Here is a 19,472-nt window from a genome sequence, read left to right on the forward strand (position 1 = left end):
GGGATTGGTATATGGGGTATGTAGTGGTGTAGTGTCAAACTTTATTCAATGTAGTGTGGTGTAATGTAGTGTTTTTTACGTGTTTTTTTTACAGTAAGTATAAAAAAAAAAACCTACGCCAACAAAGGAGTTGCTGATAAATGCCGCACTTATGTGCGGCACTTATCAGCAGACCGTGGCAGTAGAATATAGAAAAAACACCCTACGCCAAAAAGGAGGAGTTGCTGATTAGCAGCGCACTTTCGTGCGATGCTGATCAACACTCAGCGGCGATAGGGTGCGGAAAATAGAAAAAAAAATTTGGAAAAAAAAAAAAACTTTTTCTACATTCTGAACATCCCTGTAGCTGCTGATAAGTGTATTACACATATCAGCCGCTAGAGGGCAGCAGAGCGCAAAATCCGGAAAATGACGAGGCTGGAGCCGAAAATAGCCGAAAGAAGCCGATGGGGACCGCCGGAAAGACCCGAAGACCGAACGGAATGACGGAGGACGCCGCGAACCCGGAAGACGCCGATCAGGACCCCGGGACAGGTGAGTAATGTACAAATACCTGCTCTGGACCCCTCAGCTACCTAGCTGAGGGGTCCAGGGCAGGTATTTACTATTTTACTGTACTCTAATCGCCGTGCCACCGGCCCGATCGCCGTGATCGGTGGCACGGTGACCACCATTACTTTTTACAGTAATGGCGGTCGGTGCCGTCCTCGGACAGCACCGACCGCCATTTTTTTGACCCGGAAGGGTTCCGATCGCCGCTATTGGCTGATCTGAATTGATCAGCCTATAGCGGCGATCGTAAGCACGGGGGGTGTTAACCACCCCCCGTGCCGCGAAGCTAAGATGGCCTGCTATGATTTATAGCAGGCCATCTTCCCCGATCGCTGTGTGCGAACACGCAGCGATCGGGGAAACATCGGGCGTAAATTTACGCCCTGATGCGCCAAGTACCAGGGCGCGAGGGCGTAAGTTTACGACCGTTGTCGTTAAAGGGAACCTGTCACCCCCCGTGCCGGGGTGACAGGCTCCCGACCCCCCGTTAGAGCCCCCTATACTTACCTAATCCCGCCGGGTCCCGCTTCTGGAGGTGGTCGGGTGATGAAGATCTCAGCCGCTGCAGCCCGGCGCGCGCGCTGAGAGATGAGTCCAACACTCATAGAGAATGACAGAGCGCTGGACTCTCCTGTCATTCTCTATGGGTGTTGGACTCATCTCTCAGCGCGCACGCCGGGCTGCAGCGGCTGAGATCTTCATCACCCGACCACCTCCAGAAGCGGGACCCGGCGGGATTAGGTAAGTATAGGGGGCTCTAACGGGGGGTCGGGAGCCTGTCACCACGGCACGGGGGGTGACAGGTTCCCTTCAAGGGGTTAAGGCTATGTTCACGCTACGTAAAATAACGGCCGTTGTTTGCTTCCTAGCATGTTTTTAAGCTGGCTGAAACGGGTCATTTACTTTAAATACTGCGCCCAGCCTGAGAAACCACTCAGAAAATTTTCTCGATCAAAATCAAGCCTAATTCGGCAGATATAAGTTTTACGTTCGCGGCCGCATTGAAATCCACGGCCGTTGTTGCAGTATTACCGGCCGGAAATCATTGACATGTTCATTTTTCACGGGGACGTATATACAACGGCCGGTATCTGATACGTAGTGTGCATTCAACGGCCGTAGTTACATTGCATTGTATTCATAATAGAAAACCTCAAAACAACGGCTGTGTTTTGCGGCGAGGACTACGGCCGTTGTTTTACGTAGTGTGAACATAGCCTAAAGATGAAGTTTTGCAATGAGCATCAAATTTCACACTAAATATCAGGACAACAACCGAGCCATAATGTTACTTGTCAGCAACAAAGGCAAAAACATTGGGCCTCATTTACCTACAAACAGTAAATTTTAAGCCATTTTGATGACAGCTGTGTCTTTTTTTATCCACTAATGTGTCCCGTTGCCCTTAATAAGGTTTTTAATGTGGCAAAACTAATACCCGACCATCCCGCCAGACTAGAAGGAGATGATATTTGAAATAGAAAACCTGTCAAAAGAATGTTTGCTTAAATAATCTGTTGGTTGCGGCGGGGTTTTAAAGGAGTCATCCACAATACACCCACTTTTCGGGATTTTGGAGAAAAATGATGGGTTGGTCGGGTTTTGGCAAAATTTGTGTCGCACACCTTTAGGCTATGTTCACACTACGTAAGTTTCCGGCCGTAGCGCGCTCCGTGAATATGCGGCCGGAAACTTACGTAGTTAGCGTACAATGCAAAGTATACGATCCCGGACGCACAGTTCGCACTTCGTACGAATGTACACTGGGATCGTATACGACGCCGTAAGAAATTAACAAGACCATTGTTTCCAGCCGGAAGGCTTGTAACTTACGGCCGTAGCGTATCCCGATTTCTTCATTTTTCCGCTCTTCTATGCCGATCCAAAAGGTTCTGTGGGGTGTCCGGGGCTAAGCGAAGATTTGCAAGTAAAAGACCGCTGTCGAATCGCTTCGTAGGGGGCTCAGGAAGCGTAAGTAGACTACGGGCGTACGTTCGCAATGCGTACGCATTGCGTACACATTGCGTACGAATCCGCCCGCACATCGAATATTCGCACGGCCGTTGTTTCAGTCGCACATGTACGGCGCTGTACGAAATGCGTACGGATTCGTACGTAGTATGAACATAGCCCTAGTGTGTATCCCTGTTGTGCCTGCTCTGCACTTTGACAATATACACATGCTCCCTGTATGGTGCACATCATATATATATAGAGGTGGCATTTAAAAAAAAAGCAGTGGCGGATTAAATGTACCCTGGGCCCCGGGCTGTCCACGCAACCTATTCCCCCCCCCCCCCCCGGTCAATCCGCCCACATTATAATCCACTACTGCCCCCCCCACCCCCCTACTACGCTGTCCCCAATAAACATAATGTTTGGTCCCTTGCTGCATCGTCCACCCCACCTCCACTGCCCCAAACAAACATATTGCCACCTGGTTTCCTGCTGTTGCAAGCCCCCCCCCCCCCCCCCCCAAGGTCCCAGCAGCGCAGAGGATGTCAGGAGAGGAGGGTGCTGATCTTATAGGGGAAGTCGCAGGGTCACAGCAGCACAGAGGATGTCAGCTGGCCCCCTCTTCCCCCCTTATAGATGGTCCCCCTCCCCCCCCCCCTTATAGATGGTCCCCCTCTCCCCCCCTTATAGATGGTCCCCCTCTCCCCCCCTTATAGATGGTCCCCCTCTCCCCTCTTATAGATGGTCCCCCTCTCCCCCCTTATAGATGGTCCCCCTCCCCCCCTTATAGATGGTCCCCCTCTCCCCCCCTTATAGATGGTCCCCCTCTCCCCTCTTATAGATGGTCCCCCTCTCCCCCCCCTTATAGATGGTCCCCCTCTCCCCTCTTATAGATGGTCCCCCTCTCCCCCCCCCCCCCTTATAGATGGTCCCCCTCCTCCCTCTCCCCCCCCCCTTATAGCTGGCCCCCTCTTATAGATGGTCCCTCTCTCCCCCCCTTATAGATGGTCCCCCCCTCCCCCCCCCTTATAGATGGTCCCCCTCTCCCCCCCCCCCTTATAGATGGTCCCCCTCTTCCCCCCTTATAGATGGTCCCCCTCCCCCCCCTTATAGATGGTCCTCCCCCCCTTATAGATGGTCCCCCTCTTCCCCCCTTATAGATGGTCCCCCTCCCCCCCTTATAGATGGTCCCCCTCTTCCCCCCTTATAAATGGTCCTCCTCTCCCCCCCTTATAGATGGTCCCCCTCTCCCCTCTTATAGATGGTCCCCCCTCTTCCCCCCCCCCTTATAGCTGGCCCCCTTCCCCCCCCTACCTTATAGATGGTCCCCCTCTCCCCCCCCCTTATAGATGGTCCCCCTCTTCCCCCCTTATAGATGGTCCCCCTCTTCTCCCCTTATAGCTGGCCCCTTCTCATAGATGGTCCCCCTCTTCCCTCTCCCCCCCCCCCCCTCATAGATGCCCCCCCCACCCTTGTGCACAGCAGATAACACACAAAAAAAACCCACAACACAACTCACCTGCCATCCGTTCCCCCGTCGAGCCTCTCGCCTCCTGGTCTGTCCTCGGCTGATGTGCGGCTGCCGCAGGTGTCCCGTTCTATCCCCCGCAGCGCGCGCATCAGAGAGGTCCCCGTGCGTCAGAAGTCACAGCCACAGGCGCACGGAGAGGTCTCTGATGCGCACGCTGCCGGGGATAGGACGGGACACCTGCGGCAGCCGCACATCAGCCGGGGAGAGACGTGCAGTGGCGGATTATGATGTGGGCGGCGTGGCATGGGCCCCCCCGAAGCCTCGGGCCCGGTGGACGATTACGCACGCTACGGTATATTACATGTTTATTTATTTATACAATAGGGAAGGGGGTGATTTAAACTTTTATTGGAGGAGGGGCTGTGGTGTGCTTTTTAAAACTTTTTTTTTTTTTACTTTTTTATGTCCCCTTAGGAAAATAATCATTTTTACATTGGATTTCTTACACTGATCATTGCTATGCCATAGCATAGCATTGATTAGTGTAATATGTGATCATTGCATAGAGCCTGCCTGTGATCGCCGATCTGACTACCGGGAGGAAGGTAAGAGACCTCCGGCAGTCAGATATAACGATCAGAACCCCAGCAGTCACTCTGCGGGGGTCCCGATCGGTCAGTGACAGGAGCACTGCAGGGGTTAATGGCGGGCAGCCACGTGATCGCGGCAGCCCATCATTAACAGTGAGGACCTGGCTGCATATAGCTTACTTCAAAGCACTGGCGGACTCCATGGCGTATGGGTACGGCATGGGTCCTTCAGTGACAGGATTCCATGACGTACCCGTACGTCATGGGTCCTTAGGGTGCGTTCACACCTATAGGATCTGCAGCAGATCTGCAGCAGATTTGATGCTGTGTTCAGTTATTTAAATGAAATCTGCTGCAGAAAATCAGCTGCAGATCCTGTAGGTGTGAACGCACCATTAAGTGGTTTAACTTCACGGTCGCGAGGTAGAAAAACATGAAAAATGCCAAGGAATACTTCAAGCCATTGCAAGTCACTATATAAGGTAAGTCTGTGCAGGGGCTTTTGCTTTGTTATTAGTCATACTGTATCGTTTTCATTTGCACTTTTGCTGCACGAGAAGTGTATTTCTATTATTATATAAATATTATGAAATAAACATACAGTTGTTGGGGCCTGCTTTTAACCCTTAGAGGACAGGGCCGATTTCAATTTTTGCGTTTTCATTTTTCCCTCCTTGTGCATAAAAGGCCATAGCAGTTGCATTTATTCACCGAGAAACCCACATGAGCCCTTATTTTTTGCGTCACTAATTGTACTTTGCAATGACAGGCTGAATTTTTTCATAAAGTACACTGCGAAACCAGGAAAAAAATTCAAAGTGTGGTGAAATTGAAAAAAAAAACGCATTTATTTGGAGGGTATTTTTTTTTACGCCATTCGCCCTGGGGTAAAACTGACTTGTTATATATGTTCCTCAGGTCGTTACGATTACAACGATATATAACATGTATAACTTATATTATCTGATGGCCGGTAAAAAATTCAAACCATTGTTAACAAATATACGTCACTTAAAATCGCTCCATTCCCAGGCTTATAGCGCTTTTATCCTTTGGTCTATGGGGCTGTGTCAGGTGTCATTTTTTGCGCCATGATGTGATCTTTCTATCGGTACCTTGATTGCGCATATACGACTTTTTGATCACTTTTTATTACAATTTTTCTGGATTTGATTCGACCAAAAATGCGCAATTTTGCACAATGGGATTTTTTGCGCTTACGACGTTTACCGTGCGAGATCAGGAATGTGATTAATTAATAGTTCGGGCGATTACGCACGCGGCGATAGCAAATATGTTTATTTATTTTTATTTATAACATGGGAAAAGGGGGTGATTCAGACTTTTATTAGGGAAGGGGGCTTTTTGCTAATAAAAACACTTTATTTTTTACTTTGCACTTTTTTTTTTTTACACTTACACTTATACTAGAAGACCCCCTGGGATTAGGGTTATTCCCCCTGGGGTTAGGGTTATTCCCCCCCTGGGGTTAGGGTTATTCCCCCCCTGGGGTTAGGGTTATTCCCCCCTGGGGTTAGGGTTATTCCCCCCCCTGGGGTTAGGGTTATTCCCCTCTTGGGGTTAGGGTTATTCCCCTCTTGGGGTTAGGGTTATTCCCCCCCTGGGGTTAGGGTTATTCCCCCCCTGGGGTTAGGGTTATTCCCCCCCTGGTGTTAGGGTTATTCTCCTCTGAGGTTAGGGTTATTCCTCCCCTGGGGTTAGGGTTATTTCCCCCTGGGGTTAGGGTTATTCCCCCTGGGGGACTTCTAGTATAAGTGTGCTGATCTCTCATAGAGATCTATGCTGTATAGTTATACAGCATAGATCCATGAGATAGGCACATCGATTGCTTCCGGCTGCTGCAGCCGGAAGCAATCGAGTGCCGAGTCGAGATCAGCGCCATTACGGCGCGGAGCCCGGCGGCAGTTAGATGTGCAGATCGCTTCTCCGGGACATCGTCCCGGAGGAGCGATCCACCCCACTAGACACCAGGGATCGGCTGCATCAAGTAATCAGATGCAGATGTCAACTTTGTGGGCACGGCGATCGGACCATGCCCGCTAATAGACCGTGGCAGTTCAGAGCGGGGTTGCCGTGCGGCCCTGCTCTGAACACATGTAGGCGAAAGTGTACCTGTCATTTCAGGGTCATTTTTCTGTAAATATCTATAGTGCAAGGGATTTTAAGAAACTCTGTAATAGGTTTTATTTACCAAAAAAAATTCCTTCTGTGCTGATAAAGCAGTTTTCCTAGCTCCCCCCTCACTTCAGATGAAGCAGGATTTCTCTGTCCATTATGCTCTATGGAGAGGGGAGGGGCTGAGAGGAGTGAGTGAGCACGGAGCAGTCCTGCACAGCACAACACCCTGCAATCTTCTCTAAGCAAGTTCCTAGATAAGCACTGACCTTTCTGACCCCTGAAACCAGCATTTTAGGTGCCCAGACAGTCTACAAACAGCTGCCCTTCATGTCTCCTCTCCCTGCTCACTCATCCCCCTTGGCCCCTCCCCCTCTATAGGATATAATGGACACAGCAGAACCCGTCTTCACTGGCTTCTCTGTAATGAAGACGGATTTGCCTGATAATGCACAGATAGAAAGTGAGGAGGGAGGCTTGGAAATTGCTTTTTGAGTACAGAAAGAGGCTTTTTTGCCTAATAAAACCTATTATAGAGTTTCTTAAAATCGCCAATACTACTGTTTTCTGCAATAAAAAAAAATATGACAGTTACGCTTTAAAGAAGCCTATGTCTCCTTAACTAAAACAATACCCTGAGTCTAACCTGAGGCAATACCCTGAGTGGTGAACTACTGATGAGAGCAGATGTGTCCTAGTATTGCTCCTGCTCCTCAGCTACACTTATCTCCCCCTGCTCATGTGGAAAAATTCAAAGGGGACCCCTGACAGACCGCCCTGGAGACCAGACCCGGTGCCCACCCGCAAACCTTCCACTGGTACCTTACAAGAGGTTCAGAAGCCTCAGCGGTGCAGCCTACTGCCCTGCAGCCTGAAGTCCCGGCCCGACCACTATCCTGTGCTGTCACCCCTCTATAAGCCTCCCATTGTGCCGTCCGCTGCGGGCGCTCTCTCAGAACCCAGCCCCAGCACTTCCCAATGGTCTGGGTAAGCCTCTACCTCCTGTACAGGCTTCCCGTGGTGGGCCACTATCTTTCCTGTCAACTCACACACAGACCCAGGCAGTGGGAGCCACAGCGGCAGTGTTGGCACTTCAGCCGCTGTCCCCCAGCTCCGCTCCAGCTTCAAGCCTCCAGCAGCTGCTTTCACAGACTCCTGACAGACACCTGATGAAGTCCGCGTCTTGCTGACGGAACGCGTGGGGAAGGGTATATGCAGGGGTCACTCTCATTCCTCTACTATTTTTATATTCTGGTTTGTACATAATTGCATGTGTTTAAATTGTTTTATGTATATTTAATTTTCATATGATATTTTTTCTTCATTATTATCCATGCATGTATTGTATACTTGTATCTTGATACCAGTGAGGGATATTTGACCTTCTTAGCATGATTCATCCATGTGGAGCAGTGATTTTCAACCAGTGTGCCGTGGCACACTAGTGTGCCGCGACATATGGTCAGGTGTGCCGCGGGGAAAGTTCCCCAAACTATGGTGCCCTGTGAAACAGGAGAAAACAATGGGGGAGAGAAACCTGGGGATGGGGTAGAAACATGGGGATGGTGGGGAGAAGTATGGTGGGGAGAGAAGCACAGGGGGGAGAAGAAAACAGGCCCAGGTTTCACACTGAGTGAGTATAAACACATTTAGAATCTATATTATTAACTATATGTATAATATGTACTGTTTTAGTGTCATTTTGTGCCATTTTGGTTGGTGGTGTGCCCCGGGATTTTTTAAGTATAAAAAGTGTGCCGCGGCTCAAAAAAGGTTGAAAATCACTGATGTGGAGGACCTCGGTTGGAGGGCTGACCTATTTTGGTGTCCCTCCTTGTAGTTAGTTTTAATTGCTGTATACAGCTTTTTGTTTCTTTCTTGTGTGTTTTTATCTGTCAATATTTAATAAAGCATATTTTGTGTATTATTTTTGGATGTGCGGAGCATCTTTTTCTTCAGGCATTTTTTCTTTGTTTGCTTCAGCAGCTGCTCTCAGACACAGACGCTGCATATTGTAACCCTGAGAGAATATCTTTTGCTGTTGGGGACAGTGCTGTGGTTACGGAGGGTGTCCTAAAGGGACAGTACCATTCCCTTGAATGTATGATGGCAGCCACCCCTAATGGTACTATTAGTCGGAACGATAATCGGCCGAATCGGCCCGATTTGGCCGATTTTCGTTCCATGTAATAAATACCACGATCAGCCGATGACAACGATCATCGGCTGATCGTTGATATAGGCTCTGACCTATATTTGTCGGGCGCCGACCGCGCACCGCTACGTGTAATAGCGGTGCGTGGCCAGCGACTGACGATATACATTACCTATCCACGTTCCATGGCTGCTGCTGCAGTCTTCTTCTCCCCGGGTCCCGCGCGCGCTAACTTCAGAGTGGCCTGTCAGCGGCAGTCCCGGCCTGTGACAGGCCACTATGACGATAGCGTGCACGGGACCCGGGGAGAAGAAGACCGCAGCAGCAGCCCTCAAACCTGGATAGGTAATGTATATAGTTAAGCAAAGGCTGCAAGGACATCGATAACGATGTCCTTACAGCCCCTGGTTTAACGATTATTGGGCCGTGTAATAGGCCCAGCAAACGAGCGGCGATCTAGCAGATCGCTGCTCGTTTACAGGTATTATCGGGCCCCCATCGGCCCGTGTAATACCACCCTAAGCTGCAACGCACAGACAAGCTCCGATATGCCCTCTGGTGACCCAGGGACTGCTCTTCTTGCCAGGAAGGTACATGGCCTCAGCATACTAGTTCAGATACTTCCTACATGGGGGTTAGCTCCCAGAAGGGGGTTTGTCACCTACTTTTTCACCTCCCCAATAAACGGAATTTCCAGTCGTTAATCTCAGAGGTTAAAGAGGCCTGCAGGAGGGAGATCTCGGAGGTCAGAAAAGACATGCACTATGAGTGAAATCGCTAAAGGAAGACCATGACTCCACCTGCGAGTATATTGGCTGACTACAATCTACCATCTGTACTCAAACAGGCCGCTCTGGATGATATGCAGAGGCATCTAGAGGACATGGATAATAGGGCAGAAGGTGCAACATCAGGGTCAGGAGTCTCCCTAAGGATACACAAGACGATGATCTGGTCCATATCTTCGAGGGATTACTCAAAATTATTCTGGGAGAGCCACGATCCTACAAAATCAAGTTTGACAAGGCACACTGGACCCTGAAGCCCAAGCCTACCATGAGGACCCCTAAGCACGTTATATGTTGTCTAGTGAAAGAATGTACAATGACCAAAGTCGTTCGCTTCGCAACTTCGAGTTTGATGGGGCTCCTGTCCAACTGTTCCCGGATTTGTTTTTCAAGTGTTTTGCACTTGAAATAGTGGTTCTATGTTTCTGCTCTGTTGCTGTTTCCTTCTCCCTCTCTGGAGCTCTACTATTGCAACGCAAGGGTTACTCATGTCTACAAGGTTGCTTTTGCTCCTGTCCGGGTATTGTTACTCTAGATCAGTGTTTCTCAACTCCAGTCCTCAAGACCCACCAACACGTCATGTTTTGAGGATTTCCTTAGTATTTCACAGGTCATATAATTTCACTCAGTGCTTCAGTCTTATCACAGGTGTCTTTCAATGGGATATCTTCAAAACATGACCTGTTGGTGGGTCTTGAGGACTGGAGTTGAGAAACACTGCTCTAGATGAGGGGCCATGTACTCGGACCCCGTATGGATGTCTGCTATTTGTGATTCATTTTTCTGTTTTTTGTTTGTGTCCTCCCCTCTCCCTTTTTTCCTCATGTGTTCCTCCTAGGCCTTCCTTCCGTGGGCTCCTGATCCATGTTCTGATCCAGGTGAAAGGTTCATGATAGATAAGGGTTCCATCCTGGTTACACAGCTTATCTTTTGTAACATTTACGCTCCTAACAAATTCCAAATACCTTTTCTTCATAGGGTTCTCTCCTCTCTTTCTGAATATCCTCCCAGTCCAAGGATTGTGGGAGGAGTATTTAGTTATCATGACACTTCATGTTTTCTGACTCTTTTTTTTCTCAAAAAACAGAAAACAGTCAGAAAACAGAATCCCAGGACATCTGAGCACTCACACAGAGAAGGCAGTCATGTGATTGATGGACACATTGAGCCGTGACTCTCTGTACTAGCCGAAATTCCTGTGTTTAGTCTCCTTTTGCAACCAGTACAAGTCAAACTAGACCTGGATACAGTAAGGGTGGTATTACACGGGCCGATGGTGGCCCGATAATACCTGTAAACGAGCGCCGATCTGCTAGATCACCGCTCGTTTACTGAGCCTATTACACGGCCCAATAATCGTTAAACAAGGGCTGCAAGGATATCGTTACCGATGTCCTTGCAGCTCTTGCTTAACTATATACATTACCTATCCACGTTCCAGGGCTGCTGCTGCGGTCTTCTTCTGCCTGGGTTCTGCACGCTCTAACTGGCTGGGCGGCCTGTCAGCCGACAGGCCACTCTGAAGTTACAGCGCGCGGGACCCGGGGAGAAGAAGACCGCAGCAGCAGCCCTGGAACGTGGATAGGTAATGTATATTGTCAGTCGCCGGCCGCGCACCACTATTAAACGTAGCGGTACGCGGTCGGCGCCCGACAAATATAGGTCAGAACCTATATCAATGATCAGCCGATAATCGTTGTCATTGGCTAATCGTTGTATTTATTACATGGAACGCAAAACCCCCGATTATCGCTCCGTGTAATAGTACCCTAAGTATAGCTATTATATAGCAGCCTTCAGGAGACTGGACCTGGATACAGTAAGTATAGCTGTTATATAGCTGCCTTCAGGAGACTGGACCTGGATACAGTAAGTATAGCTGTTATATAGCAGCCTTCAGGAGACTGGACCTGTTATATAGCTGCCTTCAGGAGACTAGACCTGGATACAGTAAGTATAGCTGTTATATAGCTGCCTTCAGGAGACTGGACCTGGATACAGTAAGTATAGCTGTTATATAGCTGCCTTCAGGAGACTGGACCTGGATACAGTAAGTATAGCTGTTATATAGCAGCCTTCAGGAGACTGGACCTGGATACAGTAAGTATAGCTGTTATATAGCAGCCTTCAGGAGACTTGACCTGGATACAGTAAGTATAGCTGTTATATAGCTGCCTTCAGGAGACTGGACCTGGATACAGTAAGTATAGCTGTTATATAGCAGTGTTCAGGAGACTGGACCTGGATACAGTAAGTACAGCTGGTATAGCAGTCAGGAGACTGGACCTGGATACAGTAAGTATAGCTGTTATATAGCAGCCTTCAGGAGACTGGACCTGGATACAGTAAGTACAGCTGGTATATAGCAGTCAGGAGACTGGACCTGGATACAGTAAGTATAGCTGTTATATAGCTGCCATCAGGAGACTGGACCTGGTTACAGTAAGTATAGCTGTTATATAGCAGCCTTCAGGAGACTGGACCTGGATACAGTAAGTATAGCTGTTATATAGCTGCCTTCAGGAGACTGGATCTGGATACAGTAAGTATAGCTGTTATATAGCTGCCTTCAGGAGACTGGACCTGGATACAGTAAGTATAGCTGTTATATAGCAGCCTTCAGGAGACTGGACCTGGATACAGTAAGTATAGCTGTTATATAGCTGCCTTCAGGAGACTGGACCTGGATACAGTAAGTATAGCTGTTATATAGCTGCCTTCAGGAGACTGGACCGGGATACAGTAAGTATAGCTGTTATATAGCTGCCTTCAGGAGACTGGACCGGGATACAGTAAGTATAGCTGTTATATAGCAGCCTTCAGGAGACTGGACCTGGATACAGTAAGTATAGCTGTTATATAGCAGCCTTCAGGAGACTTGACCTGGATACAGTAAGTATAGCTGTTATATAGCTGCCTTCAGGAGACTGGACCTGGATACAGTAAGTATAGCTGTTATATAGCAGTGTTCAGGAGACTGGACCTGGATACAGTAAGTACAGCTGGTATATAGCAGTCAGGAGACTGGACCTGGATACAGTAAGTATAGCTGTTATATAGCAGCCTTCAGGAGACTGGACCTGGATACAGTAAGTACAGCTGGTATATAGCAGTCAGGAGACTGGACCTGGATACAGTAAGTATAGCTGTTATATAGCTGCCATCAGGAGACTGGACCTGGTTACAGTAAGTATAGCTGTTATATAGCAGCCTTCAGGAGACTGGACCTGGATACAGTAAGTATAGCTGTTATATAGCTGCCTTCAGGAGACTGGATCTGGATACAGTAAGTATAGCTGGTATATAGCTGCCTTCAGGAGACTGGACCTGGATACAGTAAGTATAGCTGTTATATAGCTGCCTTCAGGAGACTGGACCTGGATACAGTAAGTATAGATGTTATGTAGCTGCCTTCAGGAGACTGGACCTGGATACAGTAAGTATAGCTGGTATATAGCTGCCTTCAGGAGACTGGACCGGGATACAGTAAGTATAGCTGTTATATAGCTGCCTTCAGGAGACTGGACCGGGATACAGTAAGTATAGCTGTTATATAGCTGCCTTCAGGAGACTGGACCTGGATGCAGTAAGTATAGCTGTTATATAGCAGCCTTCAGGAGACTGGACCTGGATACAGTAAGTATAGCTGTTATATAGCAGCCTTCAGGAGACTGGACCTGGATACAGTAAGTATAGCTGTTATACAGCAGCCTTCAGGAGACTGGACCTGGATACAGTAAGTATAGCTGTTATATAGCTGCCTTCAGGAGACTGGACCTGGATACAGTAAGTATAGCTGTTATATAGCTGCCTTCAGGAGACTGGACCTGGATACAGTAAGTATAGCTGTAATATAGCTGCCTTCAGGAGACTGGACCTGGATACAGTAAGTATAGCTGTTATATAGCTGCCTTCAGGAGACTGGACCTGAATACAGTAAGTATAGCTGTTATATAGCTGCCTTCAGGAGACTGGGCCTGGATACAGTAAGTATAGCTGTTATATAGCTGCCTTTAGGAGACTGGACCTGCATACAGTAAGTATAGCTGTTATATAGCAGCCTTCAGGATACTGGACCGGGATACAGTAAGTATAGCTGTTATATAGCTGCCTTAAGGAGACTGGACCTGGATTCAGTAAGTATAGCTGGTATATAGCTGCCTTCAGGAGACTGGACCGGGATACAGTAAGTATAGCTGTTATATAGCTGCCTTCAGGAGACTGGACCTGAAAACAGTAAGTATAGCTGTTATATAGCTGCCTTCAGGAGACTGGACCTGCATACAGTAAGTATAGCTGTTATATAGCTGCCTTCAGGAGACTGGACCGGGATACAGTAAGTATAGCTGTTATATAGCTGCCTTCAGGAGACTGCACCTGGATACCCTAAGTATAGCTATTATACAGCAGCCTTCAGGAGACTGGACCTGGATACAGTAAGTATAGCTGTTATATAGCAGCCTTCAGGAGACTGGACCTGGATACAGTAAGTATAGCTGTTATATAGCTGCCTTCAGGAGACTGGACCTGGATACAGTAAGTATAGCTGTTATATAGCAGCCATCAGGAGACTGGACCTGGATACAGTACGTATAGCTGTTATATAGCTGCCTTCAGGAGACTGGACCTGGATACAGTAAGTATAGCTGTTATATAGCTGCCTTCAGGAGACTGGGCCTGGATACAGTAAGTATAGCTGTTATATAGCTGCCTTTAGGAGACTGGACCTGCATACAGTAAGTATAGCTGTTATATAGCAGCCTTCAGGATACTGGACCGGGATACAGTAAGTATAGCTGTTATATAGCTGCCTTAAGGAGACTGGACCTGGATTCAGTAAGTATAGCTGGTATATAGCTGCCTTCAGGAGACTGGACCGGGATACAGTAAGTATAGCTGTTATATAGCTGCCTTCAGGAGACTGGACCTGAAAACAGTAAGTATAGCTGTTATATAGCTGCCTTCAGGAGACTGGACCTGCATACAGTAAGTATAGCTGTTATATAGCTGCCTTCAGGAGACTGGACCGGGATACAGTAAGTATAGCTGTTATATAGCTGCCTTCAGGAGACTGCACCTGGATACCCTAAGTATAGCTATTATACAGCAGCCTTCAGGAGACTGGACCTGGATACAGTAAGTATAGCTGTTATATAGCAGCCTTCAGGAGACTGGACCTGGATACAGTAAGTATAGCTGTTATATAGCTGCCTTCAGGAGACTGGACCTGGATACAGTAAGTATAGCTGTTATATAGCAGCCATCAGGAGACTGGACCTGGATACAGTACGTATAGCTGTTATATAGCTGCCTTCAGGAGACTGGACCTGGATACAGTAAGTATAGCTGTTATATAGCTGCCTTCAGGAGACTGGACCTGGATACAGTAAGTATAGCTGGTATATAGCTGCCTTCAGGAGACTGGACCGGGATACAGTAAGTATAGCTGTTATATAGCTGCCTTCAGGAGACTGGACCGGGATACAGTAAGTATAGCTGTTATATAGCAGCCTTCAAGAGACTGGACCTGGATACAGTAAGTACAGCTGTTATATAGCGGCCTTCAGGAGACTGGACCGGGATACAGTAAGTATAGCTGTTATATAGCTGCCCTCAGGAGACTGGACCTGGATATAGTAAGTATAGCTGTTATATACCCGCCATCAGGAGACTGGACCTGGATACAGTAAGTATAGGTGGTATATAGCTGCCCTCAGGAGACTGGACCGGGATTCAGTAAGTACAGCTGTTATATAGCTGCCTTCAGGAGACTGGACCGGGATACAGTAAGTACAGCTGTTATATAGCTGCCTTCAGTAGACTGGACCGGGATACAGTAAGTATAGCTGTTATATAGCTGCCCTCAGGAGACTGGACCTGGATATAGTAAGTATAGCTGTTATATACCCGCCATCAGGAGACTGGACCTGGATACAGTAAGTATAGCTGTTATATAGCTGCCCTCAGGAGACTGGACAGGGATACAGTAAGTACAGCTGTTATATAGCAGTCATTAGGAAACTGGACCTGGATACAGTAAGTATAGCTGTTATATAGCAGCCTTCAGGAGACTGGGCCTGGGTTTCTGGCTTTGTTTTACAGCATGATAACAGCAAACGCTAAACAATAGTATTTCAACACTGTGTTGGCGGTGTTTGGGTGTGGTGGGTACTTAGTTCCATATCTTGTGGGACTGCCCGCTAATACTGGGATTTTGGGGAGAGGTTTGTGACTTATCTTTGGTGGTTCTCTAGAAGAAGATACCTAAGGAACCAGCAGTCTGCCTTCTTAATGTTTTCAATAAGGGGCTGGGAAAGAAGCCCACCAAACTGTTGTTAGAGGTCCTCACCGCAGCCAAGTCCGTCAGAAACTGGAAACACACATCCCCTTCCTTCCTGAAGCTGAGATCTTTGGGAAAAACTGACAACTATGTTGAATTATAGCCTTACAAGGTTTGAGTCCATTGTGCTTCAGATGCTGACCGATAGAAATCTTAGGTCCCCCCCTTTCCTCCCAAATCCCCTATCCGATTGTTCTCCCCCTATCCCACTCGTGCGTCTCTGTCTCTTGTGTCCAATGTCTATTATTTGGTTTCTTTTCTACGAATGTTGGGAATGTCTTCCCCATTTTGCTTATTACATTGAGTTGATATGTTTGAACTATGATTTTACCTTGTTGCACCTTACTTTACTGTCTTTTCTTCTACACTGGTATTAAGCCACATTCGCTTTGTGTGTATAAACGGTTTTCCTTTCTCCGGCTGTTTTGGGAAATTTTTTCCCAACATTTTTGGTCTTATTTGGCCTTTTCTTGTAATGTTAAGCTATAGCTAAAAAACATTGCAAAACAAGGGCCAAAAACACGCCACATTTTGGCCGATATATTAACTTAAAAAAGCCCCTTTGGGGCCGTCAAATGAATGTGTCAACAATAAACGTAACTGTTCTACCGTTGAGTTTAACAGAACTTTTCTTTGTCGTTGTTTTATCCCCCCCCAAAAAAACAAAACTAAATTATGTGTGGGAAGTAGCTTGAATGCTTTCTCCTGCCTTACCTGTATTTCTTGTCACTAATGCCTTGTGTTTCTACATCAGGCTGCTCTATGGCCTAAAAAAGAAGGAAAATACCAGAAAATGGATAATACACAATAATACAACATTTAGGCTATGTTCACACTACGTAAAAGTACGGCCGTTGTTGCCGATGGCAACAACGGCCGTACTTTTGGTGCGGTGGAACAATGCCTGTTTCTTTACGGGATCCTGGCCAGAGCGTATACACATCGTATACGCTCAGGCCGGGATCCCATACGGGGCTGCAAATAACTGACATGTCAGTTTTCTGCTGCCGGAATTCAGTGAATTGCGGGCGCAGGAAACCCTGTCAGTTCACACAATGAACCTGGGTATCTCCTGTATATAATTATACATGTACAGCTGGTATAACCTGGGTATATACTGTATATAATTATATATGTACAGCTGGTATAACCTGGGTATATACTGTATATAATTATATATGTACAGCTGGTATAACCTGGGTATCTCCTGTATATAATTATACATGTACAGCTGGTATAACCTGGGTATATACTGTATATAATTATATATGTACAGCTGGTATAACCTGGGTATATACTGTATATAATTATATATGTACAGCTGGTATAACCTGGGTATCTCCTGTATATAATTATACATGTACAGCTGGTATAACCTGAGTATATACTGTATATAATTATATATGTACAGCTGGTATAACCTGGGTATATACTGTATATAATTATATATGTACAGCTGGTATAACCTGGGTATCTCCTGTATATAATTATATATGTACAGCTGGTATAACCTGGGTATCTCCTGTATATAATTATACATGTACAGCTGGTATAACCTGAGTATATACTGTATATAATTATATATGTACAGCTGGTATAACCTGGGTATATACTGTATATAATTATATATGTACAGCTGGTATAACCTGGGTATCTCCTGTATATAATTATACATGTACAGCTGGTATAACCTGAGTATATACTGTATATAATTATATATGTACAGCTGGTATAACCTGGGTATATACTGTATATAATTATATATGTACAGCTGGTATAACCTGGGTATCTCCTGTATATAATTATACATGTACAGCTGGTATAACCTGAGTATATACTGTATATAATTATATATGTACAGCTGGTATAACCTGGGTATATACTGTATATAATTATATATGTACAGCTGGTATAACCTGGGTATCTCCTGTATATAATTATATATGTACCGCTGGTATAACCTGGGTATCTCCTGTATATAATTATATATGTACCGCTGGTATAACCTGGGGATCTCCTGTATATAATTATACATGTACAGCTGGTATAACCTGAGTATATACTGTATATAATTATATATGTACAGCTGGTATAACCTGGGTATATACTGTATATAATTATATATGTACAGCTGGTATAACCTGGGTATCTCCTGTATATAATTATACATGTACAGCTGGTATAACCTGAGTATATACTGTATATAATTATATATGTACAGCTGGTATAACCTGGGTATATACTGTATATAATTATATATATGTACAGCTGGTATAACCTGGGTATCTCCTGTATATAAGTATATATGTACCGCTGGTATAACCTGGGTATCTCCTGTATATAATTATATATGTACCGCTGGTATAACCTGGGGATCTCCTGTATATAATTATACATGTACAGCTGGTATAACCTGGGTATATACTGTATATAATTATATATGTACAGCTGGTATAACCTGGGGCTCTCCTGTATATAATTATATATGTACAGCTGGTATAACCTGGGGATCTCCTGTATATAGTGATATATGTACAGCTGGTATAACCTGGGGATCTCCTGTATATAATTATATATGTACAGCTGGTATAACCTGGGTATATACTGTATATAATTATACATGTACAGCTGGTATAACCTGGGTATATACTGTATATAATTATATATGTACAGCTGGTATAACCTGGGTATATACTGTATATAATTATATATGTACAGCTGGTATAACCTGGGTATATACTGTATATCATGATATATTTACACCTCGGATAACTTTGGTATCTCCTGTATATAATTATATATGTACAGCTGGTATAACCTGGGCATCTCCTGTATATATTTATATATGTACAGCTGGTATAACCTGGGGATATACTGTATATAATTATATATGAACAGCTGGTATAACCTGGGGATCTCCTGTATATAATTATACATGTACAGCTGGTATAACCTGGGTATATACTGTATATAATTATATATGTACAGCTGGTATAACCTGGGTATCTCCTGTATATAATTATACATGTACAGCTGGTATAGCCTGGGTATATACTGTATATAATTATATATGTACAGCTGGTATAACCTGGGTATCTCCTGTATATAAGTATATATGTACCGCTGGTATAACCTGGGTATCTCCTGTATATAATTATATATGTACCGCTGGTATAACCTGGGGATCTCCTGTTTATAATTATACATATACAGCTGGTATAACCTGGGTATATACTGTATATAATTATATATGTACAGCTGGTATAACCTGGGGCTCTCCTGTATATAATTATATATGTACAGCTGGTATAACCTGGGGATCTCCTGTATATAGTGATATATGTACAGCTGGTATAACCTGGGGATCTCCTGTATATAATTATATATGTACAGCTGGTATAACCTGGGTATATACTGTATATAATTATACATGTACAGCTGGTATAACCTGGGTATATACTGTATATAATTATATATGTACAGC

At 45.8% G+C, this 19,472-nt stretch overlaps 1 protein-coding gene across 1 annotated transcript in view; it reads right to left on the bottom strand.

Moving 5' to 3' along the window:
* Positions 1-19,472, bottom strand: part of LOC138801872 (NACHT, LRR and PYD domains-containing protein 1a-like) — a 210,511-nt gene that overhangs the window by 120,399 nt on the left and 70,640 nt on the right. Inside the window, exon 6 of the mRNA XM_069984970.1 lies at positions 16,703-16,755. Coding sequence (XP_069841071.1) covers positions 16,703-16,755 — 53 coding nt within the window. The remainder of the gene's footprint in view (positions 1-16,702; positions 16,756-19,472) is intronic.

The sequence above is a fragment of the Dendropsophus ebraccatus genome, chromosome 9 (genome assembly GCF_027789765.1).
Source record: "Dendropsophus ebraccatus isolate aDenEbr1 chromosome 9, aDenEbr1.pat, whole genome shotgun sequence".
Taxonomy (NCBI): domain Eukaryota; kingdom Metazoa; phylum Chordata; class Amphibia; order Anura; family Hylidae; genus Dendropsophus; species Dendropsophus ebraccatus.